Source organism: Pseudophryne corroboree, chromosome 4 (assembly GCF_028390025.1).
Source record: "Pseudophryne corroboree isolate aPseCor3 chromosome 4, aPseCor3.hap2, whole genome shotgun sequence".
Lineage (NCBI taxonomy): Eukaryota > Metazoa > Chordata > Amphibia > Anura > Myobatrachidae > Pseudophryne > Pseudophryne corroboree.
In genome coordinates, this window is record NC_086447.1 from 418,238,418 (window position 1) to 418,262,323 (window position 23,906).

Below are 23,906 nucleotides of genomic sequence, written 5' to 3' on the forward strand. Positions count from 1 at the left end.
TTTGTACCGATGTTTATTTAAAAAAATCACTTTAAAATAAAAATTGTGTAGGATATGTGCTAAATAAATATTCTTCAGTTAATTCAATCATATAAAAACTAAAATTACTAAGTAGTTTTGGAAAAAATATTAGCCAGTTAAGTGGTTAAATGAAAACTTCAAGAAGAAATTAATGTTTTAAAGATGCCTCCTCATACACCTTGCCTCAATATGCCATGCAGCGCAAGATGCCTGGCGTGAGTGAGCCGCCAGATCCCGTTCCGCGAAAACACACAATGTGACTAGGATCTACAAGGAGACTGTGGTGTTTAATTTGATATGACACTTGTATATTGTGTGTGACTGAGTCTATATAAGGTGTTACATCCGGTGGAGGCCTGGGATGGTTACATGCTTACAGAACTCCCATCCCCAGCTCCACACTGCACACTCACCCGGCATACTGCCGACACCGGCACTCCAGGAACAGAGCACCGCCAGCCACCATCAGCGATCCCAGCACCAGAGTGTGACCCTGGTGCCTAATGTACCGCATTGCCTGTGACCCAAGAGCCCTGAAGCTGCAAACTTACTGCGTACTGCCTGCTCCCACAGCAGCACCGCATGCTCCCTTCACGAGCCTATTTCTGCCGCGGGGTACACTGGTATTCCACAGCGAATAACATCAGGGTGTAGAGTTGGATCTTGATCCGAGGCACCAACAGGCTAAAGCTTTGACTGTTCCCAGGATGCACTGTACCACCTCCTCTATAGCCCCGCCTCCAGACACTGGAGCTCAGTTTTGTAGTTTGTGCCTGCAGTGCAGGTCACTAACAGGTGGGGCTGTGCTAGGCAGCCCTGAAAAGAGCTTTTTAGAAGACTTCAAGGGCCGCAGCACTTTCTGTGTATTTATGACATGCTCTGCTGCGGCTCCATCACCTCAGCGTTGATGCATACTCCCGCGGCCGGGTTCCGGGTACTTACAGCGGAGACGCACCGGTTTTCAGGCACACCACCGCTGCCACTCTCCAGGATTGCGTTGCTGCACTAAAGGGAGGAGGTAAGAGGGTCCCTCAGGTGGGGCCCGCTGGTAAATCGCGATCCAAGGAGATGGACCGTGCCGCTGGCGTGGACACTGTGCCGCACAGGGACCCCACTACAGTATTTCCACCAGGGAAAGGAGCACAGGTCGGATTTATTAAAATCTGTTTATAAAATGCTCCACAGTACCCGGTGGTGAAGTCCAGCAGAGGGGATAAGGCGCTGACCTGTAGCCCATTCCCCAGCTCCGGGCGCCATCTACTGCTAGAGTTCCCACCCTGTAGATGCAGTTCTCTCTCCCTGACAGAGATTTTGGTGCCATTCCATAGCTTGGCTGATCTCCGGGACTGGTGGGCACTGTCTCCTCTGTAAATCCGCCTGTATCATCAGCGCTGTGCATTTACAGACACTTAAGTATTCTACATGTTATTTTAGACAGTGTTAGTTAAAAACAAGTGTACTGCTATCTGAATATTTAGTACAAGTATTCTGTGATATACATCCAGTGTTTACTGTGCATTGTTATATCTGTATACATACATATCTATATGTAATTTACTAGTCCAGTACAGTTTTATTGTTTATATGTAATAATTCCTGCATAGTACCTGTGACTGAGTGTGCCTGTAGCTGCTGTGTGGATTCCATTCTTGTGTATCACACTCTTTGCTATCACTATGGGGGTCATTCCGACCCATTCGCTCGCTGCGTTTTTATGCAGCAGAGCAAACGGGTACCTGCTGCGCATTGTGCCGGCGCCGTAGTGCGCCTGTGCTTGCGGGACGGTCGAAGGCCGTAGCAGGACAGCGATTGCCTCTGCCTGATTGACAGGCAGAGGTGATCGTTGGGCGGGAGGGGGCGAAACGGCGGTGTTTGGCCGCCGTTTCGTAGGCGTGGTCCGGCCAACACAGGAGTGGCCGGACCGAATGGGGGTGCAGGCCGCAGCGGCTGCGTGACGTCATATGCAGCCGCTGCGGGCCAGGGAGCGAGGAGTAGCTCCCGGCCAGCACGCTAAAGCTGAGCTGGTCGGGAGCTACTCCTGAAGTGCAAAGGCATCGCCGCTGTGCGATGCCTTTGCACTTCTGCGAGGGGGGGCCGGACTGACCTGCTGGGCGTCCCCCCGCATATCAGGAAAGATGATCGTAGCTGTGCTAATTTAGCACAGCTACGATCATCTCGGAATGACCCCCTATATTCTGTACGCTGGCGGCTAGGTGCATCAGGATCCCATATAATATATAGTGCTACACAGGGTATACTGTTTTGTATTTCTCACTGTTTTTCAGTCCTCTGTTTTTGCTCTGTGTTTAGTGTCACATAACACAGGGGATTATTTGCTGGTATTGTGTTTGTCTGGCTATATTGTACTGTTATGCCCTAAGGCTACATCCCATGTAATGTCAGCTACACAGGGCGAGACAGCCGCGGGCGCTCCTGCATCATGCAGTGCTGTCGCCACAGATTCACCAGTGGGGGAAGTGTTAGCTGCTGGTTCAGGCGCTGGGTGTCATACATCTCCCAGCCTGCCTGCGGCACCTGTGGCCAATCAGGACCCACCTTGGGCAGCATATTCAAATATGCTGACTACGCTTGTAACACGTCTTACGCCCCCTGTGGGACCTCCTGTGCCATTACAGACACATATTGTCCCTGTAGTTAATCCGCCATGGTCAGATACTATGTGTACCCAGTTACAACAATTAAATCAATCTTTGGTTAGACAAAAGTCTATCCCACGCCCTTCTGGAGCCAAGGGGTCATCTAAGCGGGCCATTTCTTCCTCACAATCCACTAATATTTTGGATAATTCTTCCGATGAGGATGGGGAATAAACTGATCCATCAGACACTGATGCAGTTGATTCTGATGAGGAATCTACAACCCAGGTTGATGTTCCGGACCTTGTGGAGGCTATCAAGCTGATTCTCCAAATTGATGATGACATTGAGCCCCCTGCTACGTCTAAGAAACATGATAAGTTCAAACATCAGAAGGTTGCTAAAGTAGTTTTACCACATTCTGACCTTTTAATTCACATACGTCAGAAATCCTGGTCATCTCCAGGAAAGAAGTTTTCCCTGTCTAAAAAGATGCTCGCTCATTATCATTATCTACTCTGCCTGTCACTATGGTCACCTCACTGAAGGAACCAACGGATAAGCATGTGGAGGGATGCTTGAAGTCTATTTACACTCTTACCAGTGCTGTACGTAGACCCACTATGGCTGCCTCTTGGGCGGTGAAAGGAATTGAAGCATGGATTCAGGCAATTGAGGATGAGCTGCCTCAGGATTTTTCTGACACTGCCAGACAATATCTATCGTATATTACCACAGCCTCTCACTATATTCAGTAGGCGGTCTCTGATGCAGGGGTCATTGCGGCCAAGGCATCTACTACGTCTATCCTGGCTCGCCGGATTCTGTGGTTGAGGTCCTGGAAAGTGGACCTGGACTCTAAAAAGAACTTTGAGGTGCTTCCTTTTAAGAGAGACATACTATTTGGGGAGGATCTGAACAAGATTGTGACTGACTTGGCGACAGTCAAGACTGCGTTTCTACCAAGTACTAATCCTTCTAGACCGAAGGCTAAGAGGACAACTTTTCGTTCCTTTCGACCTCCAGGTAAAGCAAAAGGTCATGCGTACCCGAGACAGGCTCATACTTCCAAAACCATTAAGCCCAAATTGAAACAATCCTGGGCCGCCCGTCAGCCTGCTTCCAAACAAGACAAGCCTGCTGCATGATGGGGCGGGCCTACCCCTGGGGGACCCCAGTGTGGGAGGCCGACTTCTGCAGTCCGCCCAGGCCTGGTTAAAGACCACTTCAGACACTTGGGTGTGGGAAGTTGTCTCTCACGGGTATGCAATCTCATTCAACAGACATCCCCCTCGCCAGTTCTGTTCAACGGTTATCCCCTCGGATCCATTGAAAGTGCAAGCTCTACACCTAGTTGTACAATCCCTCCTGGAAACAGGAGTGGTAGTGCCGGTACCTCTGTCCCAGAGAGGCAGGGAATACTATTCAACCCTGTTTCTAGTTCCGAAACCAAATGGGTCTTTCCGACCTATCCTCAACCTGAAATCATTGAACAAGTTTGTGAGAGGACCCAAATTCCGTATGAAAACCCTGCGTTCTATTGTACTGGCCATGGAACCCGATGACTATATAGTATCCCTGGACATACAGGATGCTTACCTGTGCATACCTATTGCCATTTTGCATCAGCAATATATGCGGTTTGCTATTGGAAACCTTCATTTTCAATTCCAGGCTCTGCCATTTGGACTGGCCATGGCACCTCGGATTTTCACCAAGGTCGTTGCCATGATGACTGCTTTCGTCTGCCGTCAGGGAATCAGGATCCTGCCATATCTAGACGACTTGCTGATTCTGGCGAACTCCCAAGATGTCCTCCTCAGTCGACTGTATATGTTGGTCCAATTTCTACAAGCCCACGGGTGGCTCATATATTGGAAGAAGTCCTCGCTGGTGCTCACACACAGCCAAAGACTGTTTCTGTCTCTGGAGAAGGTCCTGAAACTTCAGGACAAGATCAGATACTTCCTCTCTCGCCTGAGAGTGTCGATACACTCGGCGATGCAAGTACTAAGCCTCATGGTGTCGGTTTTCGATATGGTGGCGTACGCTCAATTTCATTCCCGCCCTCTGCAGAGTTTAATCCTTGCCAGGTGGGACGGATTGCCCCATCGGATCAGGTCTCAAATGATTTCCTTAAATCCGGAGGTACGTCTGTCACTGAGCTGGTGGCTACAGGACCGACAGTTAAGCAGGGGCTGTCCCTTCTGGAACTCCAACTGGGTCCTACTGACAATGGATGCCAGTCTACGGGGCTGGGGCGCGGTGTTGGAGCAACACTCACTCCAGGGTCGATGGACCAAGGAGGAATGTCTCCTCCCGATAAACATTCTGGAACTGCGGGCAGTGTTCAATGCATTGACTCTGATACAGAACAGGCCTGTTCAAGTACAATCAGACAACGCCACCACGGTGGCGTACAGAAATCATCAAGGCGGCACCTCAAAGCTGTGATGGAAGTTTCAAAAATACTTCAATTGGCGGAACGCCATCTGCCAGAAATATCGGCAATGTTCATTCCGGGAGTCCTCAACTGGGAAGCGGACTTCCTCAGTCATCAGGACGTGCACGCCGGAGAGTGGAGTCTTCATCCAGAAGTCTTTATACTCCTAGTGGACAAGTGGGGCCTACCAGATGTAGACCTGATGGCGTCTCAACACAATCACAAGGTTCCGTTCTTCAGAGCAAGGACAAGGGATCCTCAAGCGTTCGTGGGCGCACTGGCAATTCCATGGAACTTTCGGCTGCCGTACGTGTTCCCTCATGTATCACTCCTGCCCAGGGTAATAAGGAAGTTCAAGCAAGAAGGAGAAATACTACTTATAGTCGCTCCAGTGTGGCCCAGACGGCATTGGTTCTCAGACCTGCAGGGTCTCTCGATAGAGCGTCCTCAACGCCCAGACCTCCTTGTTCAGGGTCCTTGTGTCTACCCGGACCTGGCCAGACTGGCTTTGATGGCTTGGCTCTTGAAGCATGACTCCTGAGAGCAAAAGGATTCTCTGAGGCGGTCATTCAAACTATGTTAAAAGCCCGTATACCTGCTTCGGCTTGGATTTATTACAGGGTCTGGAATTCTTACTTCACCTGGTGTGCTGCTAAGAATTATGATACATATACTTTCAGAACTTCCATGCTTTTGGCTTTTCTACAACAAGGCCTAGACTTGGGCCTTCATCTGGCCTCCCTCAATGTCCATATATCTGCCTTGTCGGTGTGGTTTCAGAGAAAAATTGCATTTCTTCCTGACGTTCACACTCAGGGTGTTTTACGGATTCAGCCTCCCTATGTCCCTCCTTTGACTCCATGGGATCTGTTGGTTCTGAAAGCCCTACAAGAGTCTCCATTTGAACCTCTTGAGTCTGTGGACCTAAAATGCCTTACGTTTAAGGTTTTTTTTTTTATTGGCTATTGCCTCTGCTAGGACGGTGTCGGACTTAGGAGCTTTGTCCTGACGTCCGCCCTTTCTGATTTTTCGAACTCGCCCAGGTTATTTGCCTAAGGTGGTATCATCTTTTCAACTTAACCAGGAGATTGTGGTTCTAGCCTTCATCTCTTCTGGTTTGTCCTCCAAAGTATGGTCTTTGGATGTGGCACGGGCTCTCTGTATTTACGTGGAGAGGACTGCCTCTTCTTCGGGAGGTCCAATACCCTTTTTGTCCTTTTTGGTTTTCACAAACGTGGCTGGCCTGCGAATAAGCAAACCTTGGCCAGATGTATTAGAATGGTGATTGCACAAGCTTATGCGCAGGCTGGGCTCCCAGCTCCTGCTGCTATCAAGGCCCATTCTACTCAGTCTGTTGGACCTTCTTGGGCGGCCCGCCATGGCGCGTCTGTAGAACAATTGTGCAAGGCGGCTACGTGGTCCTCAGTGAACACATTAGGTCATATACCTTTGATACTTCCGCCTCCCAGGATTCTACCTTTGGACGCCGGGTTCTTGTGCCCGCTACAGTGCATCCTCTCCCATGAAGAACTGCTTTAGGACATCTCCGATGTTATTCCCTGTGGAATACCAGTGTACCCCGCTGCAGAAAAGGAGATTTATGGTAGACTTACCATAGTTAAATCTTTCTGCGAGGTACACTAGATTCCACAGGGCGCCCACCGTGACGCACTTAGCTTCTTTGGGTTTGTATGGCATTAGCCGCTGGTCCCTTCTCCTGTCGTGAGAATGTGGTTCTATGTGACTAACATCTACCGTCTCTCTTACCTCTGCTACTGCATTGGACTGGTTAACAAAACTGAGCTCCAGTGCCTGGAGGCGGTGCTATAGAGGAGGTGGTGCAGTGCATCCTGGGAACGCTCAAAGCTTTAGCCTCGGGTCAAGATCCAACTCTACACTACACCCCAATGTTATTCCCTGTGGAATACAGTGTACCTCGCAGAAAGATATTTAACAATGGCAAGTCTACCATAAATCTCCTTTTTTGCCCACTGCCACCTGCCGAGAGGTGCGGAGGCCTGGTCATCATCGGCAGGAGGAGAGGAAAGAACATCGGTACCTGCTCTTAGCCACCATCTTGCCGCCGCTACGTGCATCAGCCTTTGGTCTCCTGGTGTTGGTAGGAAGGGAATCAGCTTGGTTCTCATGCGCTGCCTTCCACCTCCCCACAGCCACTTTGCTTATTTCACGACCGGCGTCCCCACTCCAGTATCTGGCCTTGGCCATCAGGCTTCGCCTGGACCTGACCTTTCTACACCACGCTGCCTCGGACCACTGCCATCACGCTGGGCAGTGATCCTAGAGAGGTGACTTACCGTAACACCTCTCTGATGGCTGTCTTGTTATTACATTTAAGCTATAAGACATCCTGTATCACTGGGATATGTAGCGATGCAGGATGTCTCTCAGTGCTGTAAAACTAGCAGTGTTAGTACAGTGACTACGTTGTTGTACTGACCAGGGCAATCTGCTTACTGTATGGCAGGAGAACGGTTTCTCAGGCTACTCGCAGTGCTTAACTCACGCTGTATCGGTGCAGTGTGAGAAACACTGCACAGCTTGTGGCTACACAGTCCGCCTCTCAAAAGAAATCTCTGCAATCGTCCAGAAGAGATCCCCTCCTGTAAACCCCATCTGTTTGTGTCAGGAAATGCCATAGGCAGTCACACAGCTGGAAGGTAAGGAGGAAGCACAGTCAAAGCATATGCTGCACCCCAGCTAATCATAGCTCTGGTAACAGAGTACTGTTCTTCCATAACAAATCACACACCTCAGCACAGCATTTAACCTCCTCATAGCCAATCGTCAATGCCGTGTCTCTCAAACACACCCCTTCTGTGGAAAGAAAGTGTTGCAGCATCTCTGTCTTCTCTGTGGTGGGGCCCAGTATGACACAGAACATCTGTATCTCATTGCAATAAGATTTCTGCACAGCTTGGTAGCACTATGTGAGAGGAGGAGGGAAGGATCAACACGGAACCAGCAGGGTGCCATTCCCAACATCCACTGCCAAGGGTTGCTGACCCCTGCTCTAGAGAAAGACAAATATAAAAAATTAATTGGCTGTTGTAGTCATTTGTTCCAGAATTATATAATCAGTTCATAAAGAGTAATCATCATTGGTATATGAACAAACGGTCAATATCTTACGTCTTTTTAATTTTATCCCAGCTAAATTGAAGATGCCATTAATTATTTGAATCTGAAAGAATACATTGGTGGAGCTCATGAAACACCAGGGTTCCTCCAAAGAGTAGTTTTGTTGATAGTCGTCATTCTTTTATGTACTGATAATACTTTTTGGCAAAACAATGCAAGTATGAAGTCACGAGCCAAAGGAACATCCAAAATATAAAAAAGACATGCAGCCAAAATCTGCGTCTGCCAGTTGATTTGAGCTAATTATACAGTTTAATCTCGTTTGGTGAATACAAATACGCAAATGAAAGACATGCACAACACACAAAGCAGTAATAGAATACAAGTGCCGCTGCTTCTGGAAAATATTGCATTATTACAAACTGAGTAAAAAATGCAGCTGAACATCTGGGAACGTTTCCCCTAAGATATATTTCTCTGACGTCCTAGTGGATGCTGGGACTCCGTCAGGACCATGGGGATTAGCGGCTCCGCAGGAGACAGGGCACAAAAATAAAAGCTTTAGGACTAGGTGGTGTGCACTGGCTCCTCCCCCCATGACCCTCCTCCAAGCCCCAGTTAGGTTTTTGTGCCCGTCCGAGCAGGGTGCAATCTAGGTGGCTCTCCTAAAGAGCTGCTTAGAAAAAGTTATTAGGTTTTTTATTTTCAGTGAGTCCTGCTGGCAACAGGCTCACTGCAACGAGGGACTTAGGGGAGAAGAAGTGAACTCACCTGCGTGCAGGATGGATTGGCTTCTTAGGCTACTGGACACCATTAGCTCCAGAGGGATCGAACACAGGCCCAGCCATGGAGTCCGGTCCCGGAGCCGCGCCGCCGACCCCCTTGCAGATGCCGAAAAGTGAAGAGGTCCAGAAACCGGCGGCAGAAGACTTTTCAGTCTTCATGAGGTAGCGCACAGCACTGCAGCTGTGCGCCATTGTTGTCAGCACACTTCACACCAGCGGTCACTGAGGGTGCAGGGCGCTGGGGGGGGGCGCCCTGGGCAGCAATGATAATACCTTGTTCTGGCTAAAAATACATCACATATAGCCCCTGGGGCTATATGGATGTATTTAACCCCTGCCAGGTCTCACAAACATCGGGAGAAGAGCCCGCCGAAATAGGGGGCGGGGCCTATCTCCTCAGCACACAGCGCCATTTTCCTGCACAGCTCCGCTGCGAGGAAGGCTCCCAGGACTCTCCCCTGCACTGCACTACAGAAACAGGGTAAAAAAAACAGAGAGGGGGGGCACTTTTTTGGCGATATTGATATATTAAGCTGCTATAAAGGAAACAACACTTCTGTAGGGTTGTTCCTATATATTTATAGCGCTTGGGTGTGTGCTGGCAAACTCTCCCTCTGTCTCCCCAAAGGGCTAGTGGGGTCCTGTCTTCGATAAGAGCATTCCCTGTGTGTCTGCTGTGTGTCGGTACGTGTGTGTCGACATGTATGAGGACGATGTTGGTGTGGAGGCGGAGCAATTGCCGGTAATGGTGATGTCACCCCCTAGGGAGTCGACACCGGAATGGATGGCTTTGTTTATGGAATTACGTGATAATGTCAGCACGTTACAAAAATCAGTTGACGACATGAGACGGCCGGCAAACCAGTTAGTACCTGTCCAGGCGTCTCAGACACCGTCAGGGGCTGTAAAACGCCCTTTACCTCAGTCGGTCGACACAGACCCAGACACGGACACCGAATCTAGTGTCGACGGTGAAGAAACAAACGTATTTTCCAGTAGGGCCACACGTTATATGATCACGGCAATGAAGGAGGCTTTGCATATCTCTGATACTGCAAGTACCACAAAAAGGGGTATTATGTGGGGTCTGAAAAAACTACCTGTAGTTTTTCCTGAATCAGAGGAATTAAATGAAGTGTGTGATGAAGCGTGGGTTAACCCCGATAGAAAACTGCTAATTTCAAAGAAGTTATTGGCATTATATCCTTTCCCGCCAGAGGTTAGGGCGCGCTGGGAAACACTCCCTAGGGTGGATAAGGCACTCACACGCTTATCAAAACAAGTGGCGTTACCGTCTCCTGAAACGGCCGCCCTCAAGGATCCAGCTGATAGGAGGCTGGAAACTACCCTGAAAAGTATATACACTCATACTGGTGTTATACTGCGACCAGCCATCGCCTCTGCATGGATGTGCAGTGCTGGGGTGGTTTGGTCGGATTCCCTGACTGAAAATATTGATACCCTGGATAGGGACAGTATTTTATTGACTATAGAGCAATTAAAGGATGCTTTTCTTTATATGCGAGATGCTCAGAGGGATATTTGCACTCTGGCATCGAGAGTAAGTGCGAGGTCCATATCTGCCAGAAGAAGTTTATGGACGCGACAGTGGTCAGGTGATGCGGATTCCAAACGGCATATGGAAGTATTGCCGTATAAAGGGGAGGAATTATTTGGGGTCGGTCTATCGGATTTGGTGGCCACGGCAACAGCCGGGAAATCCACCTTTTTACCTCAGGTCCCCTCCCAACAGAAAAAGACACCGTCTTTTCAGCCGCAGTCCTTTCGTTCCTATAAGAACAAGAGGGCAAAAGGACAGTCATATCTGCCCCGAGGCAAAGGAAAGGGTAAGAGAGTGCACCAAGCAGCTCCCTCCCAGGAGCAGAAGCCCTCCCCGGCTTCTGCAAAGCCCTCAGCATGACGTTGGGGCTTTACAAGCGGACTCAGGGGCGGTGGGGGGTCGACTCAAGAATTTCAGCGCACAGTGGGCTCACTCACAGGTGGACCCCTGGATCCTGCAGGTAGTATCTCAGGGTTACAGGTTGGAATTCGAGAAGTCTCCCCCTCGCCGGTTCCTAAAGTCTGCTCTGCCAACGTCTCCCTCAGACAGGGCGACGGTATTGGAAGCCATTCACAAGCTGTATTCTCAGCAGGTGATAGTCAAGGTACCCCTCCTACAACAGGGAAAGGGGTATTATTCCACACTATTTGTGGTACCGAAGCCGGACGGCTCGGTAAGACCTATTCTAAATCTGAAATCTTTGAACCTGTACATACAAAAATTCAAGTTCAAGATGGAGTCACTCAGAGCAGTGATAGCGAATCTGGAAGAAGGGGACTTTATGGTGTCCCTGGACATCAAGGATGCTTACCTGCATGTCCCAATTTGCCCTTCACATCAAGGGTACCTCAGGTTCGTGGTGCAAAACTGTCATTATCAGTTTCAGACGCTGCCGTTTGGATTGTCCACGGCACCTCGGGTCTTTACCAAGGTAATGGCCGAAATGATGTTTCTTCTGCGAAGAAAAGGCGTATTAATTATCCCTTACTTGGACGATCTCCTGATAAGGGCAAGGTCCAGAGAACAGCTGGGGGACGTAGTAGCACTAACCCAAGTAGTGCTGCAACAGCACGGGTGGATTCTGAATTTTCCAAAATCTCAATTGACCCCGACGACACGTCTGCTGTTCCTGGGAATGATTCTGGACACGGTTCAGAAAAAGGTGTTTCTTCCGGAGGAGAAAGCCAGGGAGTTATCCGAACTTGTCAGGAACCTCCTAAAACCAGGAAAAGTGTCTGTGCATCAATGCACAAGAGTCCTGGGAAAAATGGTGGCTTCTTACAAAGCGATTCCATTCGGCAGATTCCACGCACGAACTTTTCAGTGGGATCTGCTGGACAAATGGTCCGGATCGCATCTGCAGATGCATCAGCGGATAACTTTGTCTCCACGGACAAGGGTGTCTCTTCTGTGGTGGTTGCAGAGTGCTCATCTGTTAGAGGGCCGCAGATTCGGCATACAGGACTGGGTCCTGGTGACCACGGATGCCAGTCTGAGAGGCTGGGGAGCGGTCACACAGGGAAGAAACTTCCAGGGAGTGTGGTCAAGCCTGGAGATGTCTCTTCACATAAATATACTGGAGCTAAGAGCGATTTACAATGCTCTAAGCCTGGCAAAACCCCTGCTTCAGGGTCAGCCGGTGTTGATCCAGTCGGACAACATCACGGCAGTCGCCCACGTAAACAGACAGGGCGACACAAGAAGCAGGAGGGCAATGGCAGAAGCTGCAAGGATTCTTCGCTGGGCGGAAGATCATGTGATAGCATTGTCAGCAGTGTTCATTCCGGGAGTGGACAACTGGGAAGCGGACTTCCTCAGCAGACACGATCTACACCCGGGAGAGTGGGGACTTCATCCAGAAGTCTTTCACATGATTGTGAACCGTTGGGAAAAACCAAAGGTGGATATGATGGCGTCCCGCCTCAACAAAAAACTGGACAGGTATTGCGCAAGGTCAAGAGACCCTCAGGCAATAGCTGTGGACGCTCTGGTAACACCGTGGGTGTTCCAGTCAGTGTATGTGTTTCCTCCTCTGCCTCTCATACCAAAAGTACTGAGAATTATACGGCAAAGGGGAGTAAGAACGATACTCGTGGCTCCGGATTGGCCAAGAAGAACTTGGTACCCGGAACTTCAGGAGATGCTCACGGAAGATCCGTGGCCTCTACCTCTAAGACGGGACCTGCTTCAGCAGGGACCGTGTCTATTCCAAGACTTACCGCGGCTGCGTTTGACGGCATGGCGGTTGAACGCCGAATTCTAAGGGAAAAAGGCATTCCGGAAGAGGTCATCCCTACCCTGGTAAAAGCCAGGAAGGAGGTGACTGCACAACATTATCACCGCATTTGGAGAAAATATGTTGCGTGGTGTGAGGCCAGGAAGGCCCCGACGGAGGAATTTCAACTGGGTCGATTCCTACATTTCCTGCAAACAGGATTGTCTATGGGCCTCAAATTAGGGTCCATTAAGGTTCAAATTTCGGCCCTGTCGATTTTCTTCCAGAAAGAATTGGCTTCAGTTCCTGAAGTCCAGACTTTTGTAAAAGGAGTACTACATATACAGCCCCCGGTTGTGCCCCCAGTGGCTCCGTGGGATCTTAATGTAGTTTTGGATTTTCTCAAATCCCATTGGTTTGAGCCACTCAAATCGGTGGATTTGAAATATCTTACATGGAAAGTAACCATGCTACTGGCCCTGGCTTCAGCCAGGAGAGTGTCAGAATTGGCGGCTTTATCGTATAAAAGCCCATATCTGATTTTCCATTCGGACAGGGCAGAACTGCGGACGTGTCCTCAGTTTCTGCCTAAGGTGGTTTCAGCGTTTCACCTGAACCAGCCTATTGTGGTGCCTGCGGCTACTAGCGATTTGGAGGATTCCAAGTTGCTGGACGTTGTCAGGGCATTGAAAATATATATTTCAAGGACGGCTGGAGTCAGAAAATCTGACTCGCTGTTTATACTGTATGCACCCAACAAGCTGGGTGCTCCTGCTTCTAAGCAGACGATTGCTCGTTGGATTTGTAGCACAATTCAACTTGCACATTCTGTGGCAGGCCTGCCACAGCCTAAATCTATCAAGGCCCATTCCACAAGGAAGGTGGGCTCATCTTGGGCGGCTGCCCGAGGGGTCTCGGCATTACAACTCTGCCGAGCAGCTACGTGGTCGGGGGAGAACACGTTTGTAAAATTCTACAAATTTGATACCCTGGCTAAAGAGGACCTGGAGTTCTCTCATTCGGTGCTGCAGAGTCATCCGCACTCTCCCGCCCGTTTGGGAGCTTTGGTATAATCCCCATGGTCCTGACGGAGTCCCAGCATCCACTTGGACGTCAGAGAAAATAAGATTTTACTTACCGATAAATCTATTTCTCGTAGTCCGTAGTGGATGCTGGGCGCCCATCCCAAGTGCGGATTGTCTGCAATACTTGTACATAGTTATTGTTACAAAAAAATCGGGTTGTTATTGTTGTGAGCCGTCTGTTCAGAGGCTCCTACGTTTGTCATACTGTTAACTGGGTTCAGATCACAAGTTGTACGGTGTGATTGGTGTGGCTGGTATGAGTCTTACCCGGGATTCAAAATCCTTCCTTATTGTGTACGCTCGTCCGGGCACAGTATCCTAACTGAGGCTTGGAGGAGGGTCATGGGGGGAGGAGCCAGTGCACACCACCTAGTCCTAAAGCTTTTATTTTTGTGCCCTGTCTCCTGCGGAGCCGCTAATCCCCATGGTCCTGACGGAGTCCCAGCATCCACTACGGACTACGAGAAATAGATTTATCGGTAAGTAAAATCTTATTTTTAGTTTCCATCTTATTCTGAATCTCTGATATAGAAAAAGGGCCTTTATGGTGTAAGATTTGTAGTGGACCATTTATGGACCAGCATAGTTGGATTAAAGCGACATACAGATGGAGCCACGCATATTGAGCTAGGCGAGCGGCGTGCCTAGGAGTGTCTTCGAGTGTCTTCGCCTCTGCCCCTGCCGCCGAGCGTACACAGACTCTCCCATTCACTTTAGATGGGGTGCATGCGCGTCTACGTCGCACGCGCTCCCCGTTCGCTCCCGGCGGTCTGCCTCGCCGGGCGTGACTAGGCACAGATGGAGCAACGATTAGCATGGCTCCATCTGTATAGGAAATATTTACATGTTTCTGTCCACAATTAATCCCTCCTTTAATTGCTTTAGTGGCAGCTGCATTATTTTATAATTTATAAGTAAATGTTTCCTTGGGGTAGTTCTGTGCTTTACATTTAACTGCATTTTGTTTGCATGTTGTTGTTTTTTTTAACTTACGGATGTGTACTCATACATCTTGTCTCAATACGTAATATGCAGCAGGAGATGCATGGCGTGCGTGAGCCGACAGCTCCCTGGCAGCTCTGCTAACATTGGGCATCTTTTTTTGCAGAAAATGCACTTGTTTGCATCGCTATGTGACTAGGATGCACAAGCAGCTTATGCTAATTAACATGATATGTGGCATGCCTATATTCTGTGTGCGATTGCAGCTGTATCTGCATACGAAATGCCACATTACAGTGACTTACAGGAAAAACACTAATGTAGTCTTACGTATGCAGATACAGCTGCAGTCACTCACTGAATATAAGCATGCCGCATATCATTTTAATCAGCATAAGCTGCTTGTGCATAGCATAGCAATGTGACTTAGATGCATTTAAACGGAAAAAGTCGCTCATAAAGACGCTCGCCGCTACCAAGTCACACCACGGCATGATGTGACTAGAAGGGCTGTTTAACGTGATTGCAGCAAAGATGTAGGAGGACACAGCTGTACTGTATATTTCAGGTTTTCAAAGGTTTAATGTCTGTGTTGCAATGGTGTAGTATTTGGAAGTTAGATTCCCCATATAAAACATGTCTAGTGGTTATTCATAAGATATTTTCATACAGTATCAGAGACCATCACTACACTCTGCAGCAGATAGATATATATGTTGTACTGTATATACTATATATTTTTTATATATATATATATATATATATATATATATATAAAAGCTGATTTTATGCAAATGAACCTTGTTTTCTATTTCTGCTGAGCAATTGTCCAGAGCCCTGAGCACAGAGTTACAGATGTGATTGAGGCGCATAGTCTCAGAAATGTTTTGTAAATGTGTTGGGCGTTCCTGATGATTGGGTGAGTGGGAGGTAGCTATACGGACGCGCAGATATGGTTTGTCTTATAGGCATGCTATGGGAATGTCACAGGCATGTCACTGAAGTGGTTATTAACTCAGACGCATAATTGCTCACATTGGAGGCCATACTTTGATAGACAGCCTGCACCTAGCATGGGGCGAGTGCAAGATTTGCTGGTGCAACTTATGGTTACATCTAAAGACGAATCAAGCACGTTAGCAGTGTCTGAATGCGCTTAAAGTGGGCATCTCAGTCACTGCACATCCGGATGCTTGGCTGTACCCAGGGAAGGGCTTGTAGTGGTATTTGCATAAAGTCACAGACACAGATGCCATGGCATGCAACTCAGAATCAGGCCTTTTAATGCGTTGGAAAGTTTACACTGTATAACGTCGGTTGTATATTATTCACATAGCTTTAAGAACTCATTCACATTTCTATCCAAGAAGGCATAAAAAGTAGGTGGCTGAATTCGTAAACTGCATGCATTTGGGACAACAATCCCCATTCCATAGGAGGATAACAAATAGTTCTGTCCTCCAATGGAAGTGTAAGTACTATTATTTCAGCAAATCAAGGACCTGATAATAATGTACAACTCTCCTGTCCGATGATTGATTGCCAGAGTGCATACAACTTAAATCCCTGTACTTAAAGTCGTTCCTTTATTGAAGGTATAACGTATTTCAAAAAGTTCATGTTCAAACTTCAGTAATCCAGTGATCAGTTCAATAAATTTGGAGACTCACAATAAATCCTGGGTACTACTGAAAGTAGCTTGAAATACTTTTTATTAGGGTTGCATAATCAAAGGGTTCTTTGGATATAAAATATTGATGGTTTAAACTACATCCCTAATGCACGGTCAGACTTCTGCCTAGGCATGGAACTGCACTGCTGCAAAGATGTTGTCGGGTAAAATAACAACAAAATATAGTTGCAGCTGAAGCACATGCCAAAACTGGTGAATAATGTACAGAAATCAATGGAGAAACAAGGGGCAGGAGTAGAACCAGATTAAAGTGCAGGGGACATTGTACCTCAGGCCTTTCTCAGGAGGGCATCCGGCCGGATCACACTGACATCACCGGCTCTCCCTCTTGTGCTGCAGCAGAAGGAGGAACCTTGACAGTCAGAATACAAGCAGGACAGTGTGCAGTGCAGGTAGAAGCTCAGTCGCAGTATGAGGTTTCACAAGCAGCCGATGGAGCTTCCCGACCAGGGTGACAAGTGGTCCCCTGAGCTGGCAAGATATGGAGGGCCGAAGGAAAGAGGACAGGCCGCCTGTTTTAAGTGCAAACCGCCAGTCCCTCCCATAATCTTAATCCGGCCCTGGGCTGGGGGTTGCTTGTTTATTAGGTTTATTATAACAAAATCACCTTGCTGAGTTTCTATGATTAGCAGCTTTCCGATCTAACATAATGCTTTACTACTAGACCATACCGCTTACATAAGGCCACCTTGCTAAGCAATAGACGTGTGGTAATGGACAACACTCAGATAAAGTAATGACCACCGTAGTCTCTTGTAAAACATTGCTTTGTCCATCACTGGAAAACACCTGCCATCGATAGAAAACCACCTACCATTCTGTGTAAACCGACAGTGGTTGCTAACCCTTAATGGTCAATAGACAGTCTATCTTCTACCTTCTTATAGTCTCTCCTTTACATCCAATCCTCTATCTCATTTTTATATTCCCACATATAAATTGTACTTTAAAAAAAAAAAGACCCATAGAATAATACACATAAAGCGTTAAAACATCATCTGTATTTTAGTGCTCAGTGAAATTACATATACTTGACATTGCTGCTTTTAGTATCTTGAAATAAACGCTCTTGCTACAATAAAATATATATTTGTCATATAATAACTTTTTATTGTATACTAGCTGGGATACACGGCGTTCCCCGGGTTGAAGACTGGGCCCTGTAGTACACCTGCAGCCTTGATTGCTTTATATTGTCCTCGCTTATAACACCATAGGTGGTGACGTCACCAACACGGCAATATGCCAGGTCGGCCTGCAAGTCTGAATGGGGTCTCAAGCTGGGTCACACCTGGGAGCACCAGTGTACAAATTCCTGGGTGCAACCCTGGCTCTAAGTCTGCAAGGGGTATAAGTTCAAACCTAGGCAGAAACCTGATTCTGGTCAAACTACACCACCATGCCAAATATGGTGGAGGAGGCACAAAACTCTGGCCGTGCATAAAAGGCAAACAGGCAGACTTTCTCACTTATATAGATGTAGTGTATGGCATTGGTTCTCAGACTATCTTGACTCTCAGCGCTCTGTAAGTATCGGCATTTTTGTTCACGGCAATAAGGAATAAAGCTTTTTTTATTGATACATTTTGAACCAAAAAAATTAAATGAAGTAAATTGAGCCTACCTGCCACCCTTAGGGTCTGCTATGTGGGATGTACAGTTGTGCATCTGATTGGCCTCGTGTTTTATTGTTGGCAGCCGCTAGCACTGCTTCTGCCTATCACTTTGACCATAAATAATTTGATGTGGTCCTGAACCACCAACCCGAGGCACCCCTGCAAGAGCTACACGATAGCCCAGGGTGCCTAGCACACAGTTTGGGAACCAGTGGTATATTGTGTAATGTGACATAATATGAAAATGACAGTAATTGCAGTAAAAACATCAAATACAGTAAGTGCAGGCACCCATTAAATGTTTACAGTTATACCATATGCTACATTATAAATACACAAGCTCTCCTTACTATATATATATGTATATATATTGTCAAAGTCGAAAAATATTCCAGTACACACACCACGTACTAACAACACACACATGCCCGCTGCGCGTGCATTTGTTCCGCCGTGCGTGCACATATCCGCAATTTGCGTATGGTCGCTCCCGCGGTCCTGCGCGTGGTATGGGTATTTACGGCGGAGTTTGTGAGCACATGGAGGGTTATCAAAACATTACATATTTAATCCAAATAGTGCACATTTTACACTTAGCCCCCTGCACTACATCAGCAAGTATCAACAGTGTAAATGATTCCAGGACTAAGGGATTCGCCTTTGCATGATAGGAAGGGACAGACTAAGGTTATAAGGTGATGTCTAGTACCCAGCTGTAGGGTATTTTAAGGGTAACAAATCGGTGTTGTGTCCTCTTTTCCCTGCTAGGGTTTAAAGCGTATTACATTACCTAACTGTATAAGGTTTAAAAGTGTATTGATAAGTTGTGTACGCGCTGCGGGTACTTTGTACCGTCAGCGCTGCATAAGGTTTAAGGTGTAACATCATTGCAGTGCTTTGCTGCATAAGGTTTAGAGTGTAATAATATCATTGCATTGCATTACTAATAAGGTTTAAAGTATATCAAGAGTGTGTGCGCGCTGTGTGTACTTTGTACCCCCAGCGCGGCGTTTGTACGCTAAGTCCGTACACGGTACGGGACTCTGTACGCAAATAGCGTACAAAGTACGTAGCGTGTGTATTAAGTCTAGCGGCCGCAGCAGCTCCATGGTAAAAGTGTGTTTAAAGGTATAGCTTTATGGTTTAAGATAATATCGACATTATCAATATATATATATATATATATATATATATATATATATATATAAGCATGAGACCAGCTGCACATACTTTCAGGATTTAAGATTAGGATATTGCACGGCTACATAAAAGTATTAGGACATGAAAAATTCCAACCAGCAACTTCCGTTTTGAATAGTTCATGATTTTACCATATTCAATTGTAACAGACAAACAGACGTTTTGATAAAGTGCAAAAAGTGCATATTAAGAAGCATAATGGTATATGGGTACTCATCCATGTAGTCAGAGCATGGGAGACAAGTCAGTCAACCTGCGGGTGCGTCTGGCTCGACAGCTGTTTCGGTGTGCTCCTCACACCTTAATCATGAGCTAGTGACACATCTCATTCAGAACAGTTAAATACCCTATGTACTGATTGCAGACAAGACTCACCTGTGTAATTTTCAAATATCAGCCATCGCCACGTGCGCAGCAACAGGAAGTATCCCTCGTTGCTATGGAGGCAGCGGCATCCACCAATAGCATCTGTATGCACCATGTGACCGGAAACAACATCCGTTCATGTGAGCGCATGGACAGCTACTGCCATCCATGCGTGCACAGCCACGCCAACCACCTGTCAACATGTGACCGAGAATGACTCCCGGTCACGGCAGCCGTCTGGCACTGACCACGGAGCTGGAGGCAGAAAGCGGCATGGTACCATGACAGCAGCCAGCTCACATGACCTAAATTGTCATGTAAACCGCTGCTGCCATGTTAAAACATATATCTATATCTATCTAGATATATATATATCTATATACAGTGTGTATATATATATATATATATATATAAACCTTTTTGCTCGCGGCTTCGTCCATGTGGAAATGTTAACACAATAAGTCTATATTTTCATTGTGCCCATCTTCAAGTTTCAGTTCATTACCCAACCCTTAATAGAATTAGCGTGAAGATACATAGCCTATATGTTAATGGTCAGTCTAAGTAACATATCAATTTTCAATATGCGATCAACTTAGCGACCCCGAAAACTATGGATTTGACACTGTCGGTCATTTTGAACATTTTATTTTTCACCCCTTCTCACCCCCCATGCTGATGGCTGAACTTGGACTTAAACGGCATCAGAATTGTCACTATTCATCTCCGTGAACCCAAAAACTATGGATTTGTACATGTTACCTCCTTCCCACCCCCACCCCTAGGGGTGCTAGGGGTGTCTTTCTCTCACAGTATATTTTTCCAGATTGAAAGGGATATGTGTACCAAGTTTGGTGTAAATTGCTCCAGCCATTCCAGAGTTATGCTGGAACATACATACACACATACATACATACATCCATTTTTATATATATATATAGATTTTCTTCCAGACTTTAACTAATAACATAATAATTAAGTCTACAACAACTATTTATAACCCACTTTCAGTGGTTATTTTCAATTTCAACCATTATAAGCACATAAATTGAATGTAATTCCAATACAGTCAGTTTAGCTCTTTATATCAATTTGTATGCTTACATTGTTTATAATTCTATTATATCTAATTAAAATATATATTTTTTGATAAGCTTATTTTATGTATGTTGTTTAGTTTATATTTTCATATTTGGATTAGTTAAAATCATTGTTTGTTTTTGCAGATTGTATTTTACATGTGGTTAGCGTTCTTTTCTTTTGATAAAGCAACCTTGTTTAGGTTATTTTAGGGAGCAGCAACAATATAGCTTATTTTTTTGAATTGACATTATTTGGAGATTAATTTTTTGATTAGGATTTTTTTTAATCTTCATAGAGATGTAATATTGGGGTGTTTACTGATGCCATTCTTGAGCAGGAAGATGCTTATGATATATGTAAGTATAAAGAATCATTTGAAGTCATACCTTAGTTATTTTCACAGAAGATTAATTTTTCTAAATGTTTTTTAAAAAATGTGAAAACATTTGGAACAATATGTTCTGTTTACGTTATTGCCAATGTACTGTATATCATGCAAAAAATAAATAATAATTCAAGTACACAGTAGAAAACCCTATAGTTGAAATAAAATCAAGTTGCATGGATGGTTGTAGAAACCCAGTAGTTCATTCCATAATGATTTGTTCATCTTGAAATCTGTCACATTCAGAACAATGTGATATGGCTGTCAATACCTAAATATACAGCATAAAAATGGTTTACTTAACAACATATTATACATTTTATACCTGTGTGCGTGTGTGTGTGTGTGTGTGTGTATATATATATATTATAAGGGCACGGTCGTGCCCTTATATTAAGGCTGAATCGAACAAACTGAATTCTCCCATAGGGAACTTCTGAGATGGGGGCATGGTGTTTGAGGGGCTACACCTCAAAAGTGATTGGACATACTGAGCTGAAATTTGGCATGGGCGCGTAGAATCGTCACCCGGTGCTTCATGCCAAATTTCAGGGTAAAATAATAAAAAATGAGGAATTGGGAGTAACCTAAAGTTTCAACTGTCAGTTTTTTTCTGCAACTTCCTGTATGGCTTTTTGACATGGTTTTCCTATAGAGTGAATGAGGAGATTTTTGGGAAGGCATAACTCAGGATAGAGGATGAATTAAGCCTTGGGGTTTGTTTTATTAGATAGAGTATGTCCCAGTGTAGTGCCTTTTGGGGTTAAGGTTTTTCAGAAAGTTACAGGTTTTTTTTAATTTAGTAAAATATGCCCCATTATAGAGATAGGGAATTTCAATTTGTTGCGCCTGCGCAGTGGCCGCCAGCAGGGGGTGTACAGTGGCTTCACTTGGGTGTACAAACATGGCTGACATCTGCTGGCTAACTGAAATTCTTGCGTGTTAGGGGAATTAGCTGTGTTTATGCTATACAGGGGGGTGAGGGGTTTTGTGGTTGATGGGGTGGGGGGCACGCTGTGCGATTATCAGCCCCGACACTGCACTAAGTACAGAGTTTAGTAAGATCCGTGCTGTGCCAGAGGCAGCTGTAAGAGCTCAGTGACGTCATCTAATTTATTCACTGAACTTCCGGGAAATTCAAAACTGAAAGCGCTGTGTGTGGCGGCCGGATGTATTGTGCTGCTGCTGGCTTTCAAACAGTGGCTACAGTGTAGGGGCGAACTGGTCCATGGGTAGATTCCCAGGGGGCCGGTCCCATGCACACCAAGGCTCATACTGAAGCGCTGGCCGGGCTGGAAGCCAACCTTTCGGGAGCGCTCTGGACAGGGATGCATAATCTCGGCCGGGGGCGGGGCCTAAACGGACACGGGGGCGGGGCCTAAACGGACCCATGAGCGGGGCCTAAATGGGGGCGGAGCTACTCGGGTCTCAGACTGCTACTTACTCACTGTTGCTTCTGCTGCTGTAAGAGGGAGAGGACAGAGGAGGAGTTGCTGCAGATCCAGGGCCGGCCCAGTCAGTGAGTCTGCAGTGCACTCTGCTGTAGTTTGTAAGGTGAGAGTGAGTGGAGGTGTGTGTCTTCCATGTGAGCTTCTGTGTGTGTCTCTCCCTGTATATCCTCAATGTGTACTGTGTATGTATCTTCCTGTATAGCAACATTGTGTGTCTATAATGTGCAGTGTGTTTGTGTCTCCCTGTATAGCCTCATTATGTGTCTGTAGTGTGCAGTAGTGTCTCCCTGGATAGCCTCACTGTGTGTCTGTAGTGTGCAGTGGTGTCTCCCTGGATAGCCTCACTGTGTGTCTGTAGTGTGCAGTGGTGTCTCCCTGGATAGCCTCACTGTGTGTCTGTAGTGTGCAGTGGTGTCTCCCGGTATAGCATCATTGTGTGTCTGTAGTGTGCAGTGGTGTCTCCCGGTATAGCCTCACTGTGTGTCTGTAGTGTGCAGTGGTGTCTCCCTGGATAGCCTCACTGTGTGTCTGTAGTGTGCAGTGGTGTCTCCCTGGATAGCCTCACTGTGTGTCTGTAGTGTGCAGTGGTGTCTCCCTGGATAGCCTCACTGTGTGTCTGTAGTGTGCAGTGGTGTCTCCCGGTATAGCATCACTGTGTGTCTGTAGTGTGCAGTGGTGTCTCCCGGTATAGCATCATTGTGTGTCTGTAGTGTGCAGTGGTGTCTCCCGGTATAGCATCATTGTGTGTCTGTAGTGTGCAGTGGTGTCTCCCGGTATAGCATCATTGTGTGTCTGCAGTGTGTTTCTGTCTCGTGGTATAGCCTCAATTGTGTGTGTGTGTGTGTGTATATGTAGTGTGCAGTGGTTGAGTGCAGTGCAGTTGAGGTACTGGGGGGACAGTGAGTGGGTGGCGCTGGTGGCTCATTCATACTCCGGGCACCCCGCGCTCTCCACCCCCGCCCCATCCTGTGTGCTCCCATCACCTCCTTATCCCCCTGCACTCTCCCCCTGCACCTTGTGTCCAGACCAGGGGACTGTGTATGGACGGCACCCCGGCCCCACTGGTAGTGTGGTCTATAATAGGCTCCGAGGCAGCAGTGGGAATGAATGGCCTGATGCGGCGGCAGTATACCGCGGTGTCCACCCGTTCATTCCTGCTCCCGCTGCTGCTTCGAAGCCTATTATAGACCACACTCAGACCGCACAAGCAGTGGGGCCGGGGTGCCGTCCATACACGCCCCGCTCACCACTAGAGAGCACTGACGGGGACAGCAGCAGGGCTCCGGCGGCAGGGCGGGTATGTTTGGCCAGTGACCTCCCTCCCCATGTGCAGGCCTGCGGAGTGTGCGGGGCAGGGGGCACTC

The 23,906-nt window shown here is 47.0% G+C and overlaps 1 protein-coding gene across 1 annotated transcript in view; it reads left to right on the forward strand.

Annotated features, from left to right (window-relative positions):
- The window catches only part of CD109 (CD109 molecule), a 559,535-nt gene that overhangs the window by 281,760 nt on the left and 253,869 nt on the right, over positions 1 to 23,906 (forward strand). Inside the window, exon 18 of the mRNA XM_063916820.1 lies at positions 21,002 to 21,062. Within this exon, the coding sequence (XP_063772890.1) occupies positions 21,002 to 21,062 (61 nt within the window). The remainder of the gene's footprint in view (positions 1 to 21,001; positions 21,063 to 23,906) is intronic.